General features: G+C 44.5%; 1 protein-coding gene and 1 long non-coding RNA gene across 3 annotated transcripts in view; one reads left to right on the top strand and one right to left on the bottom strand.

The window, feature by feature from the left end:
* LOC143808577 (uncharacterized) overlaps positions 1-23,251 on the bottom strand; it is a 121,484-nt gene that overhangs the window by 25,084 nt on the left and 73,149 nt on the right. The gene's annotated exons all lie outside the window — the stretch shown is intronic.
* Positions 1-23,251, top strand: part of MBOAT2 (membrane bound glycerophospholipid O-acyltransferase 2) — a 269,915-nt gene that overhangs the window by 236,169 nt on the left and 10,495 nt on the right. For both annotated transcript variants that reach the window (XM_077291395.1, XM_077291394.1), the window contains 2 exons: positions 19,379-19,571; positions 22,007-22,110. In XM_077291395.1, the coding sequence (XP_077147510.1) occupies positions 19,379-19,571; positions 22,007-22,110 (297 nt within the window). The remainder of the gene's footprint in view (positions 1-19,378; positions 19,572-22,006; positions 22,111-23,251) is intronic.

Here is a 23,251-nt window from a genome sequence, read left to right as displayed (position 1 = left end):
TTGAAAAACCTTTTCTCAGTTGTATCCTGTTGTGTGGAGTGAAGCAAATTCCTTTGAAATGCAAATCCCGCGTGACCACAATACCAATTTAACAAACGAGAGGCCACCATTATAGATCTGATGCTAAGTGGGGCGGACATAACCTTTGGCAGGAATAGGGTTAACCTGTCTGAGAGCGGCGATTTAGCGAACAACACAGACTCATTAATGAGGTCTTATTAAGAAAAAAGCCTTTAATGAGTCCGAGGGATTAGAAAGCTCCGGCCGCCGTGAATGGAGAGTATGGCGGGATATTGCTCGCGGCACTTATAAATATCTCTTTCAGGAGACACTCAGGGATGGTTAATTAAAGTTCTTGTTGAAGTTTATTAAATTCTTACTAAAAATACAAGAATTGGCAGGTTCGTTATTTCCTATTCATGACAACACTACTCTCTGTGAGACTTCACTCTTGGACATAGTGTTACCTAGACCTTGTAATACTAATTAGAACTAGTTAATGAAGCATAGTTTTTTATATTTTACATTCTGCACGTGATCATGGGGCTGCCCTTCCCCTCTATTAAAGGGGTTATCTATAACTTTTTCCCCCATGGGTCTAGGCACTTATCGGCAGCTAGTTGGTAACTACCTGCCTGTGCTGTCCTGTGGCGATCTATCCTGATTCCTGACTCAACAGTCACAGACCGCTCCAATCCTCCTACTTCCAGTGATGTCACGTCGACAGAGCAGTGCCTTCTCATCTGCTCTGCTAAAGCAGTGGGGAGCCAGATGTAAAAAAAACATGACTTTGCCACTGACGCCTTGTCGACAGAGCAGAAGAGAAGGAACTGCTCTGACAACATGATTGCAGGAGCATCACTAGCAGGAGCGGCACTTGATCACTGAGCCATGAGAGAGCATTGCAGGGCCGCACGGGCAGTTAGACAGAAACTATCTGCCAATAAGTACTTGGCCCCATAGGGCAAAAACAGTCCCAGATAACTCCTTTAATAGCAATTTAGAAGCTTGCTTTACAACAATCACATGGACTGAGGAACTGTAGTATATTGACATCTATGGGAAAGTGTTGTGGGCTTGCCGTACAGAGGTCACTGCGCAGGGTTGCGAGTAAGCTGTGATTATCAACAGTTTTGAGTGATGGATCCTATAATATATACTGTATATATGTTATACCTTCAATTGTCATCCTGTCTGTGATGACAGGGACTGCTGAAAAGTGAGTTCTACGGAACTGGACGTCTCAGTTGAATATGTGGCTTAAAGCCAAAATGAAAACTGTGACATTTCAGTATTTTAAAATGTAGATAAAGACATAGAAGATTAGAATGCACATTGAAAAAGTAAAAAAAAACTCTGGCCTGGACTGATTAAGGCTAATTTTTTGCACATAGGTCTTAATGAAGAGACCTCTGGAAAAAAAATGTGCCGAATTCAATAAGAGGCATGCGTCTCCCAATTAATTAGTCACATCTTACAACTGCCTCCTCTAGAAATGTTTCTCAGTAAGGGTGCAGTCAGACGGCCATATAAATCAGTTCGAGATCGGAACGCAGGGCTCGGACTGGCCTTCGGCTATCCTGACCGAGCGTGACGGCTGCATAGTCCGTGCCAGCTTTCCAGTCTCATTTATATGGCCGTCTCACCCTAAGGCTAAGTTCCCACAATGAGAATTTTGTTTGTTTTTGATGTTGTAGCATTTCTGCCCCAATTAGCTAAATTAGGTGACCTGCGTTTCTTCATTATGTCTTTGAGTGTTTTTTTTACATGTGTTTTTATCACCTTTATTCAGCTGCGATTTTTGTCTCCTTTCGGTACGTCATGTTTTAAATTAATCTACTGTGGTTTGGATGCTTTCTGTTGCTGATCTTTTCATAAACTTTTATTTTTTGGTTTACAAGCCTTTTTTACCTGCCGATTTTCCTCCCCTCATTCATGTCTATGGGTAAAATCTGCAAATAAAACGTATAGAGAAATCATCATGTTGTGAAATGCGTAACGCAGGTTGGTTTACGCTGCTTGAAACAAAAATCACAGTGGGCGGGAGATTTCTATAAATTCCATTCACTTTTGCTCAACGAAAATATGCACAGGGTCAAAACCTCACCAAATACTTAAACTGGAAGATAATCGAGTAAGTGTTTTTATAAACGCTCATTTCACGGTAATATTGCAGTGTAAACCGTTTGCCGATGACTTAATGGAAACGCTCATTCTTTTGCTGGAATCTTTTGCGCAGTTCATTGTTTTTGGTGATGGATCGTCCCATGTAAACAGGACTCAAACTGCCGAAACCATGGCGGTCTATTAGAGATCGCTCAGCACGCTTTGTTTACCGATCGCTCACTGGGTGATCCATGTAATTGACCTCTAGCTTAAGGGGCTGGAGTAGTTTTCTGGCATAATTTATACCACTCTTGTGGCATAAATTCTAATGAATTTGTTGGCAGGCTTGGGCCACACATCATCCATATCCAGCTCTACACACTTTTCAAAAAGTTGGCAAAACTGGCCGAAACGTAAAAAAGTTTCAACATTTTTGCACAAAAAATGTGCAACATTCGTTCATTATCCTCTTCCGTTACTTAAGATCTTCTCTCTTGACCATTACCAGTCTGCTGACCTACGGTTTGGGAACTCGAGAGTTTAGTGTTTGCTCTGTTTAATGACTTCTGGAGATGGAATGGACCCTCATTTATTATCATGTAACCCTAACTACATAGCCCAGTGAATTGCTAGGCAAGTATATTGTGAGATTCACGGACACCATGAGATCCCCAAGCTGCCTGCCATACAGCAGTCGGCAGGCAGCAACCCAGGGTCGGCACACTCTGACTTGCCACAGTAGCAAAGCCAGACTTCAAGGGCTCCAATGACCCTACCAAACATCCTCATTCCTGTGCTTAACAGCTAAGATGGATGACGTTACCATTATCACATCCATCAGGTGGCCACCAAAGCTCAGCTTATTCACCATTGTGTAACAGCGTCTATTAAATTATTAATCCACTATAACTTGCCGCCCACTTCCACCACACTCCCCAACGACAATATCACAGCCGTGACCATAATAGACCAATCTGATTTGATTGATATTACCTTTCATTCTGACTTTTATTTTTGTGTTTTATTTTTACTTATTAATAAAGCTAGACTAAAATCTATAAAGAGACGCTAAACCTCCAACTCACAAAGAGATAGCCTTCAGCACTCAGGAGAGGAAAAATCCCTGTGGTGGAAACCTCTAGGGAACCATGGCTGAAGGATTGTCCTCCCTTGGGCTTACAAACTTGATGCCAAAAAAAGCCAATCAACATGTTTAGTTTTTTTTTTAAATTCTATGATAACATAAAGGAAAGTTACAGATAAAAGATTTAATGATACATAAATTACCCTAAGCAGGGTAAGCAGTCAAGTCATATATTAAATTTCCAATTGCACAGTACAATAAGGAAAAGGAGGCAGGTGTGCAGGAAGCGCTTCCACCATGTCTCATGGTAGGAGGAAGAGACAGTGAGACGGGAAGTTATATATTTTTTCATGATCTCCTTCCTCCTTACAGTAACACAAAACCAGGCACAGAAATGGACGGCTGCTACTAAAAGGAGGAACACAAAGTGTAATAAAATCAATATAAATATAGATGATAAAAACTCCAGTATTTGAGGGTCCCCCTTCCTACAGTCATGTGTCCCCTTCGCCTAGTACTCCGGGGATTTCGCTCTTTAGAACCACCATTTGAGGAGGACTTTTTTTGTCTTATTTCATTGCTCTTCAAGGAAGATGAGACTGCAAAATCATGTGAACAGCCCCATAGACAAGATAGGTACGGGTTCTATCTGTGAAAAACGGATGTCTGAGCGAACCTCACAGGAAATCAGAGCAGGTTTATGCTAAGGGCAGGACAATGTAATGAGCCCCTGATTCTGTAACTGGAGTTCTTTTAGTAGTGTTCATAAGAGCAGAGTTTATCCTCCTCAGCGGGAGCTGAGCCCCTATGAGTCCCCCATATTCACAAGTTCCCCCACGGCTGATTGACATCTTTTTTCCTATACAGAGGTGGCTGTCAGTCAGCGGTGGGGGGATTCAGCAGCTCATGTATATCGAGAACTACTGAGCTTGCACACCTCATTTAGCGCATTACACCGCTCAGCTCACGAGGCGGCACATAATCAGTGATTTTATCACCGCTCGTTCAGTACATTAAGTAATTGATGCAGCAATGGAATGAGCGTTTCACTCCTTTATGCGGTACTCGGATAGGGCAGCACTTTAGAAGTGGAAATTGGGCGCCCCTTATGTTTTGCACAAACAAAACTCCCATTAAAGGGATTATTTCAACAAGATTTCACACCCCAAAATATTTATGTGCTTGTATCTCTTTCAAAGACAAGTCCAGCAATACCTTTACATGGCCAGTCCATTCCTCCATTACTGAGAAATCAGTGTTTGAATTAATATGCAAATGAGGCTGAAAAGCTGTTTGTAGATTTGAAGCCTCTGTCACTCCAGCTCTATTCTTCCTGCTTCACAGAGAGCTCTTTTGCCTGAATTCGCACATCACAGATCCAATTACAGATCACAGTACCAAGATATATATCTTTCCTGTATCGCATCACAGGCTGTCAGTAAAGCAGGAGGCGGCGGCACTGGATGGGGAATAGAACTGAAGTGACAAAGGCTTCAGATCTACCATAGCTCTTCAGCCTTATTTGCATATCAATTAAAACGCTGATTTCTCAGTCAAGGAGGAACGGACTGGCCATGTAAAGGTATTGCTGGACTTGTCTGTGAAAGAGCTACATGTGCATAGAAATAGTTTTCGAGAGGCAGCAAAATCCTGCTAACAGATTTCCTTTAGTAGTGCCACCAATTGTAAGTTATAGAGTGCCTGGACTGATGGTATCACAAGTGGTCTCACATTAGGCTCAAAATTAGTGACTCAATTAAAGGGATTATTCAGTCTATATATTTTTTCTTACTATGGGCATAAGCGCTAACTACCTACCTGTTGTGTCCGGCACCGATCTGTGCTAGCACAATGCAGTCACAGACCGCTCCTGCCTGCAATTCAGCAACTTCCGCTGACGTCCCGTCAATACAGCAGTGGCTTTTCTTATGTTCCACTCTGTTGACGGGTTGTGAGTGCCGTCGTCATACTGATTGACAGCTGCTCCTGCTGCCTAACTGAAGGAAGCCGGCTGTCAATCCGCATTATTTCAGCAGTCGCACCCTGTCAACAGAGCTTCCCGGAAGAAGAAGAAGCTGCTCTGTTGATTCTGCAGCAGCTGAATCGCCAGCAGGAGCGGTCGGTGACCACTTTTAGCTGGTGCCAGGTAGAACAGGCAGGTAGAAAATCAACAGGATAGAACAGTCAGGTAGTTGCCTCTAATAGTTAATACACCCATAGTAAAATAAAATAAATATAATTTTCCTGGACAACCCCTTTAACAGTGCCAGAAATGTGCAGACCTCCTGGCTAGAGCAGTTGCTCTTGATCTTTGTTGTGCTTTTTGTTTTTGTGTGCCTTTGTTATACCTAGGACTTCAATGCATTTCCAACCCTTTAAGAAGAAGGCAGGGAAATGTCACAGTGTGTTTAGTAACGGCAGCTACAGATACGCTTGTCTGAAAATATAACTTCACGTACAAGGAAGGATATTTTGGGGGAGATGTATGTTATTGTAACCCTGCGCTGTTACATTGGCGGTGATATTGCTTCTAAAGACCATGAAAGGTCTAAGATCCGACAGCATCGTGACTCTTTATGTAGCTCCATCCTGGGGCGGTAGAGGAAAGCACAGCTTGTCTGCCTGATGGATCTCATGCACAGATCTGTAGGATAACTGCTGTTCTTGTGGGTAGACAGGAGATCAATCATTCATGAATACAGTGGGCATAAGCTGTCAGCGCAGAGAAGAAAAGCACACGTGAGCGTGCAGACATAAGTGGCACATTCTTCTACGATTCTGCAGAACCCTAAAAGCAATGTCAAACTACGCAATATAGACCTAAACCGGCAACATGGAATTGATGCAGAGCTACTTATAGGGGTTGCAAACTTGCCCCCGTTTGGTAACAGCCCCCAGGAGCAGGAAGCTCAGGACCAAACTAAAATTGCCAAGTATTATTTATAGATGTATAGCGAGGATCTAATTTGTAGTATAATAATGGAACTATATAGCAGTACTATTTATAATCTGATTATAATGTTTACAATATTATTTAAGTAGTAAATTGCAGTACTATTTGTTACTATAAGACTGTATGGCTGTATTATTATTATTATGTGGGCTGAGATTATAAAAATGGCAATTTTGAGCCCTATTTTGCTTAATTTTTTTTATAAAACAAGTCCCAGTTACTGCTCCTTTAAAAGCCTCTTCCATCTGCTGCTCAGCAATATCCTTGCACTGTATATAGCAGTTCTGTGTACAGGATTTTCTGTGATTGAGTAAAGGGAAGGAGATAAAAGCGCCTCAGATAGGCCACGTTCAAAGATTCAGTATTTAGTCTGTAGGTAATATCAGTATTTGTAAGCCAAAACCAGGAGTGGGTGAGAAATACAGAAGTGGTGACGTGTTTCTATTATACTTTTCCTCTGATTGTCCCAATTTTGACTGATGTAAAATACTGAACGTGGCCATAGGGAAAGTCTCCCATATACTGTACAGATTGTGTGAAGATACTGTATGCAAATTGCGGAGCAGCAATTGAAAGGATCTTCTAAAGGAGCATGAACTTTGCACTGAAGTGTTTTAAAGAGAAGGAAGCAAAGTAATGTAACAAAGTATATTACAAAAATTCATACCTTTGCAATTAAATGAAATCAGAAGTTTAGTTACTCTTTAAATGGACAATACAATAAAAAATAAATTATACACTTTACCTCATAGAAGCACTGATTATGATGAAGTAAACTCTGTCCTGCATTGAATATAAGGCCAGAAGTATAGCTGTCAAACCTAGCACTGGAGGGGACAGCTGAAGATTGTGGCCCCTATGATAGGAGAAGCACATTAATGTGTTTTTATTGCTATTTACAGATATTTAATGTTATACGAGTTGTCCAGTTAAATATCCCACACATCTTTTCTATATCCCTTGGATCACACTTTGTAGGCCTGGAATATATTGTTTATCATGCATGTCCTTGCTCACAAGGGTATTTTGCTCTGAATCACGTACTCGATTACATTAGCTCAGCAGACTTGCCGGAACATGCATGCACTATTATAAAAAGAACAATCTTCTATGTCTTCCCAGCACACCATTAGATCATTATCTCTGTCCTGACTGCTTTGTTTCTTACTCAGAACTGAGAGGAATAGACCTTGCCTAACTTTAGAAAAATAAGGTAGAAGCATGCCTGGATTTAAGATTTTAAAGGGAATCTGTCAGCAGGCTTTTGCTGCCCCATCTGAGAGCAGCATAATGTAAGGGAAGAGACCCTGATTCCAACGATGTGTCACTTACTGGTGTGTTTGATTCAGTTTTGTTTTAATCACAGTTTTATCTGCTGATCTACCAGTTCTCTGAATGCTGAGCTCAGTATAGCCCTGCACACACCACTGGCAGCTTTCTGTGTACACTGTGCATAGGCAGAATGCTGCCAATCAGAGGTGTGGGCAGGGTTATACCTAACTTATGAATATGGAGGACTACATGGCAGCATGTTTACTAGTCCTCTACTGCTAAGTGATTTTCTCAAAACTACACTAAAGCAGCCCAGTAAGTGACACATCGCTGGAATCATGGTCTCTGTCTCCACATTAGGCTGCTCTCTGATTAGGTGGGGAAAAACCTGATGATAGATTCCCTTTAAGACTACATTCCCATGATGAACTTTTGGTAAATTTTTGAGGCTGCATATTTTTGCTGAGCCAAAAACGCAGTGTCTTATAGTTCCAGCAAAGTGGACAGGATTCATAGAAATCTCCATGTATAGGCAGTGGGTGTCTTGACCCAAATCTCATAGATACCCATCAGGCTGTTTGTTCAGGCTGGGAGACAAACTGATGGTGCTTTGCGATCCATATACAAGGAGTGATTATGCTCTCCTGAAAGAGGCCCAAGGCTAGGGCTACACAATGACTTACAGAATGCTGTAGATAAGCCCCTGATGCCGGTGGCCTTAGTTTATAGGTCATTTTTGGGGTGACAGATTCCCTTTAAAAAGTTTTTCCAGCAAACAAAGTTCATTTCAGTTCGTTTTCATGAATAGATCTTGGAATAATAATAATTTCCACAACTGGATGTGTTTAAATAAAATGTTCCTGTGCTGGGATAATCTTATAAATGTGCCCCTGCTGTGTAATGGCCGTGTCTGAGGCCATGTGCACACGTTCAGTATTTTTTGCGTTTTTTAGCTATAAAAACGTGAAAAAAAACGCTATCATATGCCTCCCATTATTTTCAGTGTATTCTGCATTTTTTGTGCAAATGTAGCCCTTTTTTCCGCGAAAAAATCGCATCGCGGAAAAAAAAGCAACATGTTCATTAAAATGCGGAATTGCGGGGATTCCGCAGAAGTGCATTGATCTGCTTACTTCCCGCACGGGGCTGTGCACACCATGCAGGAAGTAAGCAGATTATGTGCGGTTGGTACCCAGGGTGGAGGAGAGGAGACTCTCCTCCACGGACTGGGCACCATATAATTGGTCAAAAAAAAAGAATTAAAATTAAAAATAGTCATATACTCACCTTCAATGTCTTCCCGCCTCTCCGCTGCATGCTGCCGCTTCGGTTTCTATAGCTGGTGTGCGGTGAAGGACCTGCGATGACGTCGTGGTCTTGTGATTGGTCGAGACCGGTCATGTGACCGCGACGTCATCGCAGGTCCTGAACCACACCGGCATCTATAGGAATGGACGCCGCTGAGATCGGCTGTCTGCAGTGGGTGAGTATAAACATTTTTTTTATTTTTTTTATTATTTTTAAACATTCTATCTTTTACTATAGATGCTGCATAGGCAGCATCTATAGTAAAAAGATGGTCACACTTGTCAAACGCTATGTTTGACAAGTGTGACCAACCTGTCAGTCAGTTTTCCAAGCGATGCTACAGATCGCTTGGAAAACTTTAGCATTCTGCAAGCTAATTATGCTTGCAGGATGCTAAAAAAACGCGAAAAAAACCGGAAAAAAACGCAAAAAAAAAATGCGGATGTCTTGCAGAAAATTTCCGGTTTTCTTCAGGAAATTTCTGCAAGAAATCCGGACGTGTGCACATACCCTGACTGTGCAGGTACATGGTCTAATCATAGTACAGCTCCTTGGCAGTGGGAAAAAAAAGTGTACAGATAACACAGCACGGGGTCACAGCTGATTCTTTTTGTGAGATATAGCATTTCCCTGCCTGTTTTTAAATGTTTTATTTCAAAGAAATGTTAGCGCTATATAAAAATAAAGATTATTAAAGAAAGAATTATTTGTGGCCTGTGCTGTAATATCTTTATACTCTTTTGCTTCCCCCCTCCCCAGGAGCTGTGGTATGATAAGACCATGTCCCTGTACAGTCAGACACGGCCATTACACAGTACACAGCAGGGGCACATTTATAAGATTATCTCAGCACAGAAACTTTTTTTTTTTAAACACATCCAATTGTGGAAATTATTATTATTCAAAGATCTATTGATTAAAATGAATTTTGTTTGTGCGAAAACTCCTTTAAGCCGGCCATACACAATAGATGACTGTCAGCCAAACGATGCTTGGGCCGACCATTCAGCCAGCGGCCATCTCAGCCCACTGTCCCATACACATGACCGTGTATGGCCAATATGGCTCCCTTATTACCCAAACCACCACCCACAACCGAGTAAACAAACACCGAAATACAAATAAAAACGTAACACAAAACTTCTTTTTGGATAATTATGGCCACAGCGGCCAGTTTATTAACAAACAAAACAAAAACATTATCTTTAAACATTAGCATAATTTATGCAAAAATTCGAGGGGAGGGTTCTTGGAGCCCACCGGGAAAGTTCTGGCTTAAAATATTTTGGCAAAACCAAAAAACATAAAACACCTCAATTTACCCTCAGCCGTACCACCAGCTCGAGGGCACCATAATTCCCATTTTGGGAAAAATTAACCACCACCAGCTCCCAGGGTAAACACCCCGTCCAGAGCCTGTAACCAAAATGCCAGAACACCAAACCCGTTTAACTGTCCGGAATTTTCTTCAAATTCCTTCGCCGCTGAATCCGCATCAACTCCAAGAACCCCACCCCCGCCACAAACTCACAGCCCTGAACACCTCAGGCCTGTGAGTGCCCCAACGCTATCTCAATTCCTTCCTGAATGGACAGGGCCCATAAATCAATGCCAATCTCGTTCAGGTGCACCCCGTCTTCCCTCCAAAATTCACCAACACCCGCCTCTAAATCAAAGTGCCGAACACTTATACCTCCATTTCTGGATATGAACTTGTTAACCGCCCTATTCAACTTCACACGAGCCCTGTTGATCCCTTTAACGGATCGCGCCCACCTCCATTTTTTATGAGGGACAATGTCCGACCATACCGTTAACACCCCCGGGAAAGCCGTCCACAACCGGAGAAAATCAGAACGAATATCCCGAATCAAATCCCTTACCGGTTTAGAACCTAAGTCATTCCCGCCCAAATGAACCACCACAATATCTGGTGCTCTATCCAAGCGGGCAGCCCAGGAAAAATAAGATATCGCCCTGCTCCAAACCATGCCCCGAAAACCGAGCCACCGAACGACCACTTCCTTTCGGCTAAAACCCAATTGCCTACCGTCCGGCCTGGCGTCCGCCCGAAGCGCCCCCCAATAAACAAAGGAATGTCCAAAAATCCAGACAAGGTATGGATCCTGACCTGAAATATAACAATAACAGTAACCGTTAACATAAGGCCACTTACACTACACAACTACCAAATTTAGTGCCGAACATAAGACAAATAACGGTCTGAACTCCAGCATCCAATCCGCTTTATAACTTCGGGCCCCAGGCCAAGGCTATCAGCCTCCGACGCTGCCCCTATCCTGAATGAATGCGATCCGAACTCGTCCCGCGAAAAACCCAAGGCCCTCAAACTTTTATGAAGAATTGCAATAAATTGAAAACTGGACAAGAAAACCCCGTCTTGATGGCACAACAATGGGCCCGCGCGACCGGCCCATAAACTCCAATACGCCCGTAAACATTGTTCCGGGCACATCAATGACCCCGTGACTCTACCCAACACAACCCTTTTTCCCACCCCTGCTTGATCCGTCTTGGAACGCCGGATCCAAAATACGATGCCACCCGTCCAAAAATCAACATCTTGAGCCAATAAACCACCCGCACTAACCTTGCTACGTGACACCAACTCCCCTATTCGTAAAGCCCCGAAAAAGGCCAAAGAAAAAGCCAAACGAAACTATACCGTTTCAAAATGAGAGCAGCACATACCATCCAAAATGCCGCCCAAACGTTCAAGTACATGAAACAATATAGGCCTGCGCCCATCAACCCTTCTAATATCCCTCCGATAACCTTTCAATGCTTGCCGCACCAAAAAATTCTTTGTCACATCAACCGAGCCCTCCAGCTTGAAACCAAAAGCTAACCCAGTCACAAACTTATTTACCTTAGAGACCGACCAGCCTGCCTCAGCCGCCCTACCAACCAAACACAAAACGGCTAACAACTTGTCATCCTCAGACTCTAATTCCCCCCAATGTAACACCGAACTCTGCCAAATATTCCAAGATGCTTCATAAGCCGCCCAAGTCCGACTCGTAACCGAGGCCCGAATCAACCGTCCTGCTCCTCCGTAGGAATCCGCCACAAGTGCGAAGGGCATACCGCTCCTGATGCTTCCGCTTCTGGTGCCAGCTCCCGGAAACGCTCCCACTGTAAACGAGATAAGGCATCTGCTAACTAATTTTGCACGCCAGGTACATGCACCGCTGAAATCCATGTATTGATCCTCAAACATCTTAAGACAAGTGCTCTCACCAACTTTATCACGGGAGGCGACGATGCCGATAGCGTGTTGATCACGGACACCACGCTCATATTGTCGCAATGGAATCTAATCCTGCGATTCACAAACACGTCACCCCAAATGAACACAGCCACCACAATGGGAAACAACTCCAACAAAGCGAGATTCCTTGTGAAACCGCTCTTGTGCCAACTGTCCGGCCACGCTCCAACACTCCACTGACCTGCGCAATACGCCCCATAACCAACACTGCCGGCTGCGTCCGTGTAAATCTCGCAATCAAAATTATTAACCAACTGCTGCTGTATCAGAGAGCGACCGTTATATTGCACCAAAAAATTTTGCCATACCAGCAAATCGTCTTTATGCTCCTGACCAAGTCGAATGAAATGAATCGGGGACCGCACCCCCGCTGTCGCCCTGGACAACCTCCGGCAAAATATACATCGCATGGGCATAATCCTACACGCAAAATTCAACCGACCGAGCAAAGACTGCAACTCTTTCAATGTCACCTTCTTGAGCCTGACAACGCGACCAACCTCCTGCTTCAGGGACAACAATTTATCATCAGGCAACCGGCATTCCATTTTTTCCGAGTCTATCAGGATACCAAGAAAACTTAAAACCGTACAAGGGCCCTCGGTTTTTTCCCTAGCAAGGGGAACACCAAAATGATCCGCCACCCACTCCATGGCCGCCAAAATGTTTCTACACACATTTGAATCGGGAGGACCTATGAACAAAAAATCATCCAAATAATGAATGACGGACGGAACACCAGCCACCTCTCTGACAGCCCATTCTAGAAAGGTACTAAACGTCTCGAACAAGGAACATGAAATGGCACAACCCATCGGTAGACATCTGTCCACATAACCATCATTCCAAAAACATCCCACCAACAGGATACTGTCCGGATGAATCGGAAGCAAACGAAAGGCAGACTCCACATCCGTCTTTGCCAACAAAGCTCCCGGCCCATAACGACGCACCCAGTGCACCGCCATGTCGAATGACATATAAACAACTGAACATAACTCTTGCGAAATGCCTTCATTCACAGACAACCCCTTCGGGGACAAATGATGAATTAAACGAAATTTATTCAGTTCCTTTTTGGGGACCACCCCCAACGGGGAGACGATCATCCCTTCAACCGGTAAACAAGGAAACGGCCCAGCCATTCTCCCCAACTCCACCTCCTTTTTCAACTTGTCACTAACCACTACTGCATGAACCGCAGCCGACCTCAAATTTTTAACCAAAAACGGAACCACATGGTCAGGAGGAGGGATGTGAAAACCCTCCGCAAAACCCTTACTAATAACACCGGCCTTCTCCTGATCCGGATACCTACTTAGAAAGGGGGCCATCTTTTCCAACCTCACCGGCGTCTCCCCCTTGACCGGCACCCACTGCCGGCTTGCCTCTTGCTTTTTTGAAGCATTTTGAAGCCCCATGTGAACCTCCGTTACAATGGGAACACACATGTTTAAACTTGCAGGTGTTCCCGAATTTGCACTGGCCCTCATTAAATTGCCAGCATGTACCTGTTTGTTCTTTTGATCCCTGCGACCCCTGACCACTACTGGTATGTCCCGCCTGCTGGCTGGCACTACTTCCGCTCCCATGAATGGACTGCCCGTAACCTGCTTGGCGCCATTACTTTTAACCAAAGTCCTATGTCCTTTTGATCCCAGCGTATCTCAGACCTGACCGCCTTCCTCTGCCTGAACTGTTCATCATAGCGCAACCAGGCCTGTCCACCATAAGTACGTTGCACTTCTCCAATCGCATCCAGATAACAAAATAAGCCAGAACAATTCTCCAGAGCCTTCTCACCGATTATGCTCGCTAGGATTGCAAACGCCTGTAACCAATTAACAAACGTCTGCGGTATAAGTCGCCACCTCCTCTTCTCCTCTTCCTCCTTCTTGCTATCGTCCTTTTTTCCCTTATCGAGATTAAACTTCTCTAATGGGAGTAGGGAAAATATCTTCACATAATCGTCACGCCAAATCTTTTCCTTGACCTCCTTCTTCAAATGAGCCCCCAACGGCCCCTCAAAACAAATGTACACCTCGCCTTTAGCTCTATCATCCAACTTCACCGTGTCCCCTTTATCCTTCGCCGTTTGCACAGATACGGACACTCCAGACACCGATGGCGACTGCTCGCCCACTAACAAACTACCCGAGTCAGGTAGAGACTGCACCGAAACCCCCGCCCCTGGAAGCCATGCCCGGGCCGGCAAGACCCCAGCCTCTCTCACTGCCCCACTCTGCAATCTGCTCGACAGTTGCGACACGCTCACCAATACATCACGCAGCCCAGGCTCCGCCGACCCGCTGCTCCCTCCAATATCAGTCGCCCGCCCACCTGACGCCTGATCACCCCTAACCTCCGCACCAAAACCCCCCCTGAGCAACAAACTAGACATAGATTGGTACTCACTGAGCTGCGCAGGTGCTGTGTCCCTGCCAGCCGTGCGTCCTGCATCCTGCCGCTCATCCACCACCTCTGGCTCGTTGTCAGAAAACGAATCTTCAGCACCCTGTGCTGCTCCCGGCCCGCGCCCCTGGCCTCCACGTCACCAGGGGGGACCGGAGCGTCTGCTGAACCTCGCCCGACCGACCTTCTCCCGTACCTGGACCGTACTTGCTCCGAAGTCCGCTGCTCCCTATCTGGCTCACGTCCTCCACGCCTGCCAGGCAGTGGGGCCCCACTGCCCGCCGCCCTTCCCGTCCGATGCACGTCTTCTGCTTCACTCTGCCTAGACGCCGCCTGCACCGCAGCGCCCGCCAAAATCCGTCCTCCCGTGCGCCTTCTGACGAGCCCTGCTCCTGCAGCCATTCCTCTGCCGTCCGCCGCGCCGTCATCTGTGCTGCCGGTGTCTGCCGCCCCGGACGTGCTCCCTCCTGCCCTGGCCGCCGCGACACCTCTCCTGGGCTCCGGTCTTCCCGCCGCTGCACTCCTGGTCTTCGGTGCAGCCTACCGCGACGCTGCAGGCCTCACTTCCAGTGCGGCTCTTCCTCCATGAACGCCGCTCCTGATACCAGCGCCAGCCGGCCGGCAAGGAGGATTCCTGCCGGAGGGAGCACACCGCCGCACCGCTGCACCCAGCCTCCGCAGGGTCCCCGGAGGGGCTCCTAGGCCTGCGCCTGCCACGCGCGCTCACCTCAGGTGAGATTCTCTGCGGGGGCCTCGTGCGCCTGCTGCTGGCCTCCGGTGCTCCTGCTGATCCGAGCAGCGCCGCCAGCTGCTCCTCCAGCCATCCTCTCCTGGACCTGGCCTGACCTGGCCACGTCCCTCAAGTGCCACACCAATGCGTCCACCGACTCCATCTCGCTCTCAGGTAATGCAAACCGTTAGGGGGGGCTGCCCTCTCTGTCTCTGTCCCAGGCTTACTTGGTAAACAAGTGTGCCCTTTTCCTGCACTTTTCCCTGATATAGCCCCACGCCTCCCACTAACAACCCCTCCCACACCTCCTATCACCCAATCATTCGACACAGCTCAATTTTTTGAAAAAAGCTCATGTCCAAGCACAGTCATGGGGGGCCTCCATCTAGCCCTGCTTATTCCTGCCCCCTCCTGGAGCGCTGGTCCGGCCGAGCCCCCCTGTCTTCTATATGAGAGATCCACCATGTGGCACATCGGCCGGCGGCTTATCTCTGGGAGAACAATGCGATCTGCAGTCTGAAATCTAATATGCACAGTCACGATCAAACCTGACGATCAGATGGCCGGTGCCCTCGTACACATTAGACCGTTAGCCGGTCCACTCAATATCGGGGGCTTCAGGCACTATGCTACTGCTACATTGCTGCATCATGTAAGAAGTGAATGTTGTGACCCACAAGTTGCTGCACAAGTCGTAGAAAAATTTTTTTGCAACTTGCTTATCCCAGAAACTTTGGGCTGCACCGTGCATTACAACCGTCTCTTACCTGCATTACGCTGTGAGGTAGTGGTGGCTTTGGCTACTAATATAGAATGTGGCTCGCAACGATCTTTCAGAGCTGAATGTGGCTCCCAAAGTAAAAAAGGTTGGAGTCCACTGAGTATTACAAAAATGTGTCCATTCCGGGACCAGCCGGTCTCACACCTCAGTCCAATGTTCCTCCTAATATCTGCCACACGTGGAACTGGTTATTAGGTCTGTTTGCAGCACTTTGTTTGCCCTTGGTTAGCTGTAGGACTGGAAAGCTCTGGACATAAATGTTAAGTGTCCGTAGGGCTCCATTACCAGATGAAGGCCTTAAGGGTGTCCTTTTGGCCTCTGCCTGGTTAGTAAAAAAAAAAATCATGGAATAAAGTAATATCCTACATTATGTCATCCCGACAGTGCAGTTAAATAACACATAAAAGATTAATGGATGCCATAATAGTAGGTGACGGATGCCGAGATATGGCACATGGCTGTTTTCTGTTAACGCATACTTCATGAGCTTTTCATATCATATCCATGAAGCGGATGGATGATGGAGGCAGTGAGCAGAGGCCTATCTGTCACCAATAAGCAATAATACAGAGGACCTATTTTTGTTCCTGCTCCTCTCCGTGCCTCCTCTTCCCTGTATATATAAATCTCTTTTTAGCCAAGTTGTCCTCAACTCTTCAAGTAGTCCTCAACTCCTCAAGTAGTCCTCAACTCCTCAAGTAGTCCTCAACTCCTCAAGTAGTCCTCAACTCCTCAAGTTGTCCTCAACTCCTCAAGTTGTCCTCAACTCCTCAATGTTGGTGTCTTTTTGAAGAGGATGACCCCTTTGCTAACTAGACCAGATGTATATACAGGAACAAAGAGGCCATATCTCAGGAACAGAGGCGCAGGAATGACTAGTTCACTCTCTGCATTTTAGTCATTTTTCTGTGCTTCGTTGTGTTTTACAGTACCAGCAAAGTGAAAGATTTCTGAAACCTCATGCACACGTTGCTTATTTTTTCCTTGCAGATTTGAACCATCCCAGTGTCCTTTCAGATCTGCAGTTTGTCATTTCTGCATCGTTGCTGAGTTTTTCACCCATTCAAATGAATGGGGAAAAAAACGCAAGAAAAACACTTTAATGTTGCACACAAAAACATGTTAAAAACTAGCATATGTTACATTGTGTTTTTCCTGCCAACACACTGTTTTGCTGCAAAAAACCTGTTGCAAATATTTAACAAGTGCATATGTGCTAAGAAAAATATGCCTGATTCAGAAGAGCAGCAAAGTTTATACCTGGTTAAAAAAAAAATACATAGAGATATGTCATGAGATTGCTCCCACTTTGTCCTGTATGAGCCTATGGGTCAGGATTATTATTGGGTATCGGGCGCAGCCTCCATTTACGGGTTCTCTTCTAGACATAGGAGCCAAAAACAGGATAATAATAAACCACATATATTACACCGAGAAAGGGGAGGAAGAAGTGAGAAGGAACTACGCTTTGCCATGAAACCTGGGTGACTTGGTGACTAAATATTGGTGCCAAATCATCTAAAAATGGCTGCTATAACTACTTAAAGGGGTCATGTGGTTTAAACAAGTTATCACCTATCCACAAAATAAGTATCAACTTATTGATTGTGGAGGTCCGACAGCTGGGGTCGCCACCGATTGGCAAAATGGGGAACTTTCTATGCCCAATACAAATTGGAGTGGAAAGTCAGATTTCCAACCACTTCTCCATTCATTCTCTATGGGGCTGCTGGAAAAAGGTGAGTGCAGCAGTATAGGAAACGAATGGAGCGGAGGTCGAGCGTGCGCTATTGCTCCTGTTCTAAGGGGGATACACCTGCCCCCTTATGCCGGTTGGTCCCAGCAGTTGGACCTCTACTAATCAATAATGATCAAGATGACCCCACTCATGGGTAAACTGCACTAGAACACAGGTTTATGTAGTTCTAAAATGCGTCGTCCTCCCATGAGCTCACCGCTAGATCTGTGATCACCTTTAGCACAGAACATAGGGTTTATCAGTGACCGTCAGTCGCGCTGTAATCTGCGGTATGCCAAATGTCAGGAACTAATATCACCAGGAAGATATATGTCTGCAATCTGCTCAGATGTTCTAATCGGTCACGACTTTCACGTTCACTGTTAATGTTATGTGACATCCTTCTTCTCCCCCATGAATAGGAATACTCGATTTTCATTGACTTTTCGAACTTTAGTCTGAAACTTATTACCAGCTGCTGTATCACCGACTCCAATCACAGAAGCACCATTGCTCCAGTCCTTAATAGAGCCACGATAGCTTTGACAGAACCATGGCGTCCATGCACCCAGGAACACATCTGCATGGATTTCCATAGGCATTGTGATTGCTTTGAATTGGCTAAATGGGAGGTGGGAGGCATGTGAGGTCTCCTGCACCCATTGTTAGGTCTGTCTTAGTGAGCCAGAACCTCAATGCTTTGGGTCCGGATGACCAGTTCTTATGCAGCACGGACACATGGGGTTGGTGCAGCAGAGCGATCCAGATGGAACAATGAAGGCTGATGTAGCAGAACAGAAAATTACCATGTCTTCACTTTTACTACATCATTTGCTGCTCTGCCACATCAGCCTTCATTGTTCCATCTGGATCGCTCTGCTGTGTCCGTGCTGCATAAGAACTGCTCATCCGGACCCAAGGCTTCGTGAGGATCTGGCTCACTAAGTAAGACATAAAAATGGGTGCAGGAGACCTCACATGCTCCCACTTCCCATTTAGCCAATTCAAAGCAGTCGCAGTGTCTATGGAAGACACGGTAACTGGTGTCATAGAATAGGCACGGCGATGAAGCAGAGCTGGATAGGCGATGAAGCAGAGCTGGATTGGTGATGAAGCAGAGCTGGATAGGCGATGAAGCAGAGCTGGATTGGTGATGAAGCAGAGCTAGGGCAGCGATTTTAGTTGTTACACAGCTATGTGAGACAGGAGTGGCAGAGCTTGGTTTGTCATAGAGTTCAGTTGAGGTTTTGGCAGGAAGACCATAGTGGTGGCATGGACACCAACTATCTACTGGTCTCCGAGGCCTGAGCAGGGGATAATATGCCATAAAAGTGTAAGGTGGGAGTGCCTCTTTAAGGGGGTTATCCACATATTAGATATTATCTGGGCTGGGGCAATAAAGCAGAAATTAGATCATCTCTTGTCTTCTCCTTACCTCAAAGGAAATGGCATAAGTGATGTCAATCACAGGGAGATAAATCACGTCTGGCATCTCTAGGGTAGGGCCCATTTTACTGCTCCTTGTGTGCAGAGCTGCAGAATATGCAAGCACTATATAAGCAACAGGATATCCAACAGAATCTACGGCATGGATTTTTCGATCCAAAATATTATTGCTTTATTTGAATTGAAATTGTGAATATTCATCTCTAATGTATGTACTCATGAGATTGTGTTTTTTTTCTTTTTTTTTTCTTTTCAGACAGTTGTGGTGCATAAACTTGTGGTCTGTGCAATATCCTTAGGATTCTACATGACGGCTACACGGATATTACCTGTAGAATACAATATAGACGAACGATTTCAGGAAACCTCATCAGTGCCCACAAGAGTCATATATCTCTACTTGTCTCTATTGGCTGCAAGACCAAAGTATTATTTTGCTTGGACCTTATGTAAGTGCCCTGTAAATGTGATCAAACACTGCCATCTAGTGGCTAAAATGTGAGTTCAAAAACTCTTGAATTGCGTTGAGATTTATTTTTTGGGGCCTCATTTATGAATTTTAACTTCAGACAAAAAGTGGACAAATCGCTCAGAACAGTTTTTATGAATTCAACCTTATTATACACACATGGACAAAATTCTGATAAAATTAAGAAAATCCCAAAGTGGTCACTGAAAAAATTAAAACAGACAAAGGTAATTTTCAATTGAAATTTACTCAATATCAAAATAAAAAAATAAGATATTGGTTTTGAATTATGGTTCAACAAAAAATACAAAAATAAAAAAAGCTAATGAAATTGTCCTGGACAAAAATGATGGTGTCCGATTGAAAATTGTAATAAGTCAGTCTGCTATTTAAAAGGTCAAAAGTAGTCATTGTGCTGTTTGGTATCATGGTGTACCACACTGAACATAGTCCACAGAAAGCTAAGGACAGAGTTGTCTCAGGAGATTAGAATGAAAATTATAGACAAACATGGTAAAGGTAAAAGCTATAAGACCATCTCCAAGCAGCTTGATGTTCCTGTGACTACAGTTGCACATATTATTCAGAAGTTTAAGGTCTGAGTTTGTAGCCGACCTCCCCCTGGATATGGCCGCAGGAGGAAAATTGATGAGAAATTGAAGAGATGCATAATAGGAATGGTAACCAAAGAGCCCTGAACAACTTCCAAATAAATTAGAGGTGAACTCCAAGGTCAAGGTACAACAGTATCAGATCGCACCATCTGTCACTGTCTTGGCAAAAGTGGTCTTCTTGGAAGACGACTGGTGAGGAAACCACTGTTGAAAGCAAATTGTAAAAAAGCAAGAATGGAATTTGCCAAATACATACTGACAAGCCACAAAGCTTCTAGGAGGATGTTCTCTGGACAGATGAGACAAAACTGGAGCTTTTTCGCAAGTCATATCATCTCTGTTTAAAGATGCAAAAATTAAGAACATTATACCTACTGTGAAACATGGAGGAGGCTCGGTTATGTTTTGGGGCAGCTTTGCTTCATCTGACACAGGGTGTCTTGAATCTGTTTAGGGTACAATGAAATCTCAAGACTATCAAGTGCAAAATGTGCTGTCCAATGTCAGAAAGCTTGGTCTGAGGCGCAGGTCATGGGTCCTCCAACAAGATAATGGGCAAAAAAACACATCCATCCAAGAATGGCTGGCAACAAAGCTTTGGACTCTTCTGAAGTGGTGTCTGTGGGCCCGGATCTAAATCCTATTGAACATCTGTGGAAGGAGCTGAGACCTGCAGTCTGGAGAAGGCGCCTTCACACATGACACAAGGAGCAGTTTGCTCACATGGAGGCAGCCAAAATACCTGTGGATATTTCTCATTGAGAGTTACACAAACCGTTTGTTTGCAGCCATTGCCTCAAAAAGGTTGTGCATATAAATATTAAGTTAAGGGTCTCATTATTTTTGTCCAAGCCAGGTTCATTATATTTTGTATTTTTCTGCTGAACCGCAATTACTAATCACTGTCTGATTGTCATTGCTCATATTCAGTAAATCGAAATTAAAAATTAGTTTTGTCAATTTCTAGTTGTCTGTGACCATTGTGGGTTCTTCTTTCTTTAACAGACGATACCAACAGCTTTGTCAGTGTATATGTGACACCATATTTGCAGATGTACAGGTCCGGGTAGGTAAAAGGACACCCTGCAGCCCTAAGGAGCTGTAGCCTACTACTCTTTAGTAGATTGTGCACAATAAGTAGTCGTGTAAAAGATTTGAAACTTTTGTTGTTCTTACACCAGCCCTCCAACCTTAATTTTTGTTCAATAAAAGGAGGACGAGGGTCAGCTGAGAATAAAGTCATTACATTTACTCCAGAAATTGGCTTTATTTATAGTAGAAATCTACTTTAAGTTAAAGGGAATCTGTCAGCAGGTTTTTGCTGTTTTGATGTAGTGACAGAGACTCTGATTCCAGTGATGTGTCAATTGCTGGGCTGCATGCTGTCTAGCTGATCTCATCAGAATGCTGAGCCCTGTATATCCCCACCCACACCACTGATTGGCAGATTTCTGTTTACATTGGCAGAAATCTGCCAATCAGTTGTGGGGGCGGAGTTACACAGAGCAAGATGACTAGGAGGCATGAGACACCTAGTCCTGTAGTGATAATCTCCTCCTGATAAAACACTGATTGTATTGAAACAGCAACACGCAGCCTAGTAAGCAACACAACGCTGGAATCAGGATCTAGACTCCTACATCATACTGCTCTCAGATTACACAGTGAAAACCTGCTGGGAAATTTCCTTTAATAGCTGATCTAGATGTCTGATTCTGGCACACAGTTTAGCGGCTTCTGCACATATTGGTGGACAAGTATTTAGAATTAAGAACGTGTTTTTACTACTCTTTCCTTTTAGCGGACGCGATCAATAATGCTGCAGGTTTTGGTTTCCAAGGCTATGATGAGAACGGGGAAGAAAATTGGGATCTAGTATCAAATCTGAACATCAAAAAAATAGAGGTAGGTGCTCCCTCATCCATCTGCATGTAAGCGACAATGGCCAGACAACTATTTCTATGCCCGGTGGCCATGATGGAGGCATCCTAACCAGACCGCCTCAATCCCCCAGGCTAGGCGCAGATGACCGTATTATCGGTCCGATTGAGATCCGACAAAACATCAGATCGCACTCGTACCAATGTCATTCTGTGGGGCGGTGCATATGCCTGTTTTTTTCTTTCTCTGGCAGAGCCGGTCTGACGAAAAATCGCAGTATACCTGAGTTAGATCTGATATTCGCATCACACTTGGCCATGCAAGTCAATGAGTCAGTGGAAACCATCAGACTGCACTCGGATGACATCTGAGTGCAGTCCGACTTTCCATGTATGGACAGAATTAAGATGGAGAAATTTTTTTTCAACCTTCTCAATCGAGAGAATCGGATCACACTATGATCACACAATGATCAGCGTTGGATCAGAATTTAATTTGCATAATTGACCCTATTTTCTCGGGTGACAAACACGCTCGTCTGCACCTAGCCTCGGGGTACTTTCTTTCTAAGCTTTTAAGAATGTTAGAAAACCTACCTACTCAATTTCCAAAATTTGGGTCTAATATAAAAACACACAAAAAAAGCTTGTTCTGAAAAATGCCTGCTGGATAAAAATAGTGCTTCTTTGAAACAGATCCACTTTTAAAACTTTTCAGAACTGCTGCGGGAAAATAAAAATTCCCCCAAAAATGGAGAGCTTCCACTTTAAAAATAAATAAATAAAAAAAATGGCAGTTTTGACCTCCTGTGAACATAGACAAACAGGACACCAGGTCCAGACTATACCCATGGAGACACATTGGTCCGCATAAGAGCTGTGTACCTGAAACGAAAGTGCACAAAGCATTCAGCCTTTCCACAAGGCCGTCTCCACTCACTCCGATTATGTCTTCACAAGTGTATAATACGATAACACAGATATTTACATAATGAATCCGCAATACTTTTCAGCAAATGTCCCTCCACGTCTTTCTTTATTTATTAAATCCAACTTTAAAAACGTGACTTGTAATCAATAAACCAAGTGTTCGCTTAATAGAAATGCCGTCAGGGGAGAAGAAAAATGCTGATGATTTACCGGCCTGGCCGCAGCATTGAGAGGTC

This window comes from Ranitomeya variabilis, chromosome 2 (assembly GCF_051348905.1).
Source record: "Ranitomeya variabilis isolate aRanVar5 chromosome 2, aRanVar5.hap1, whole genome shotgun sequence".
NCBI lineage: Eukaryota > Metazoa > Chordata > Amphibia > Anura > Dendrobatidae > Ranitomeya > Ranitomeya variabilis.
Note: the sequence above shows the minus strand (reverse complement) of the source record. Positions and strands in the feature narration are given on the sequence as shown.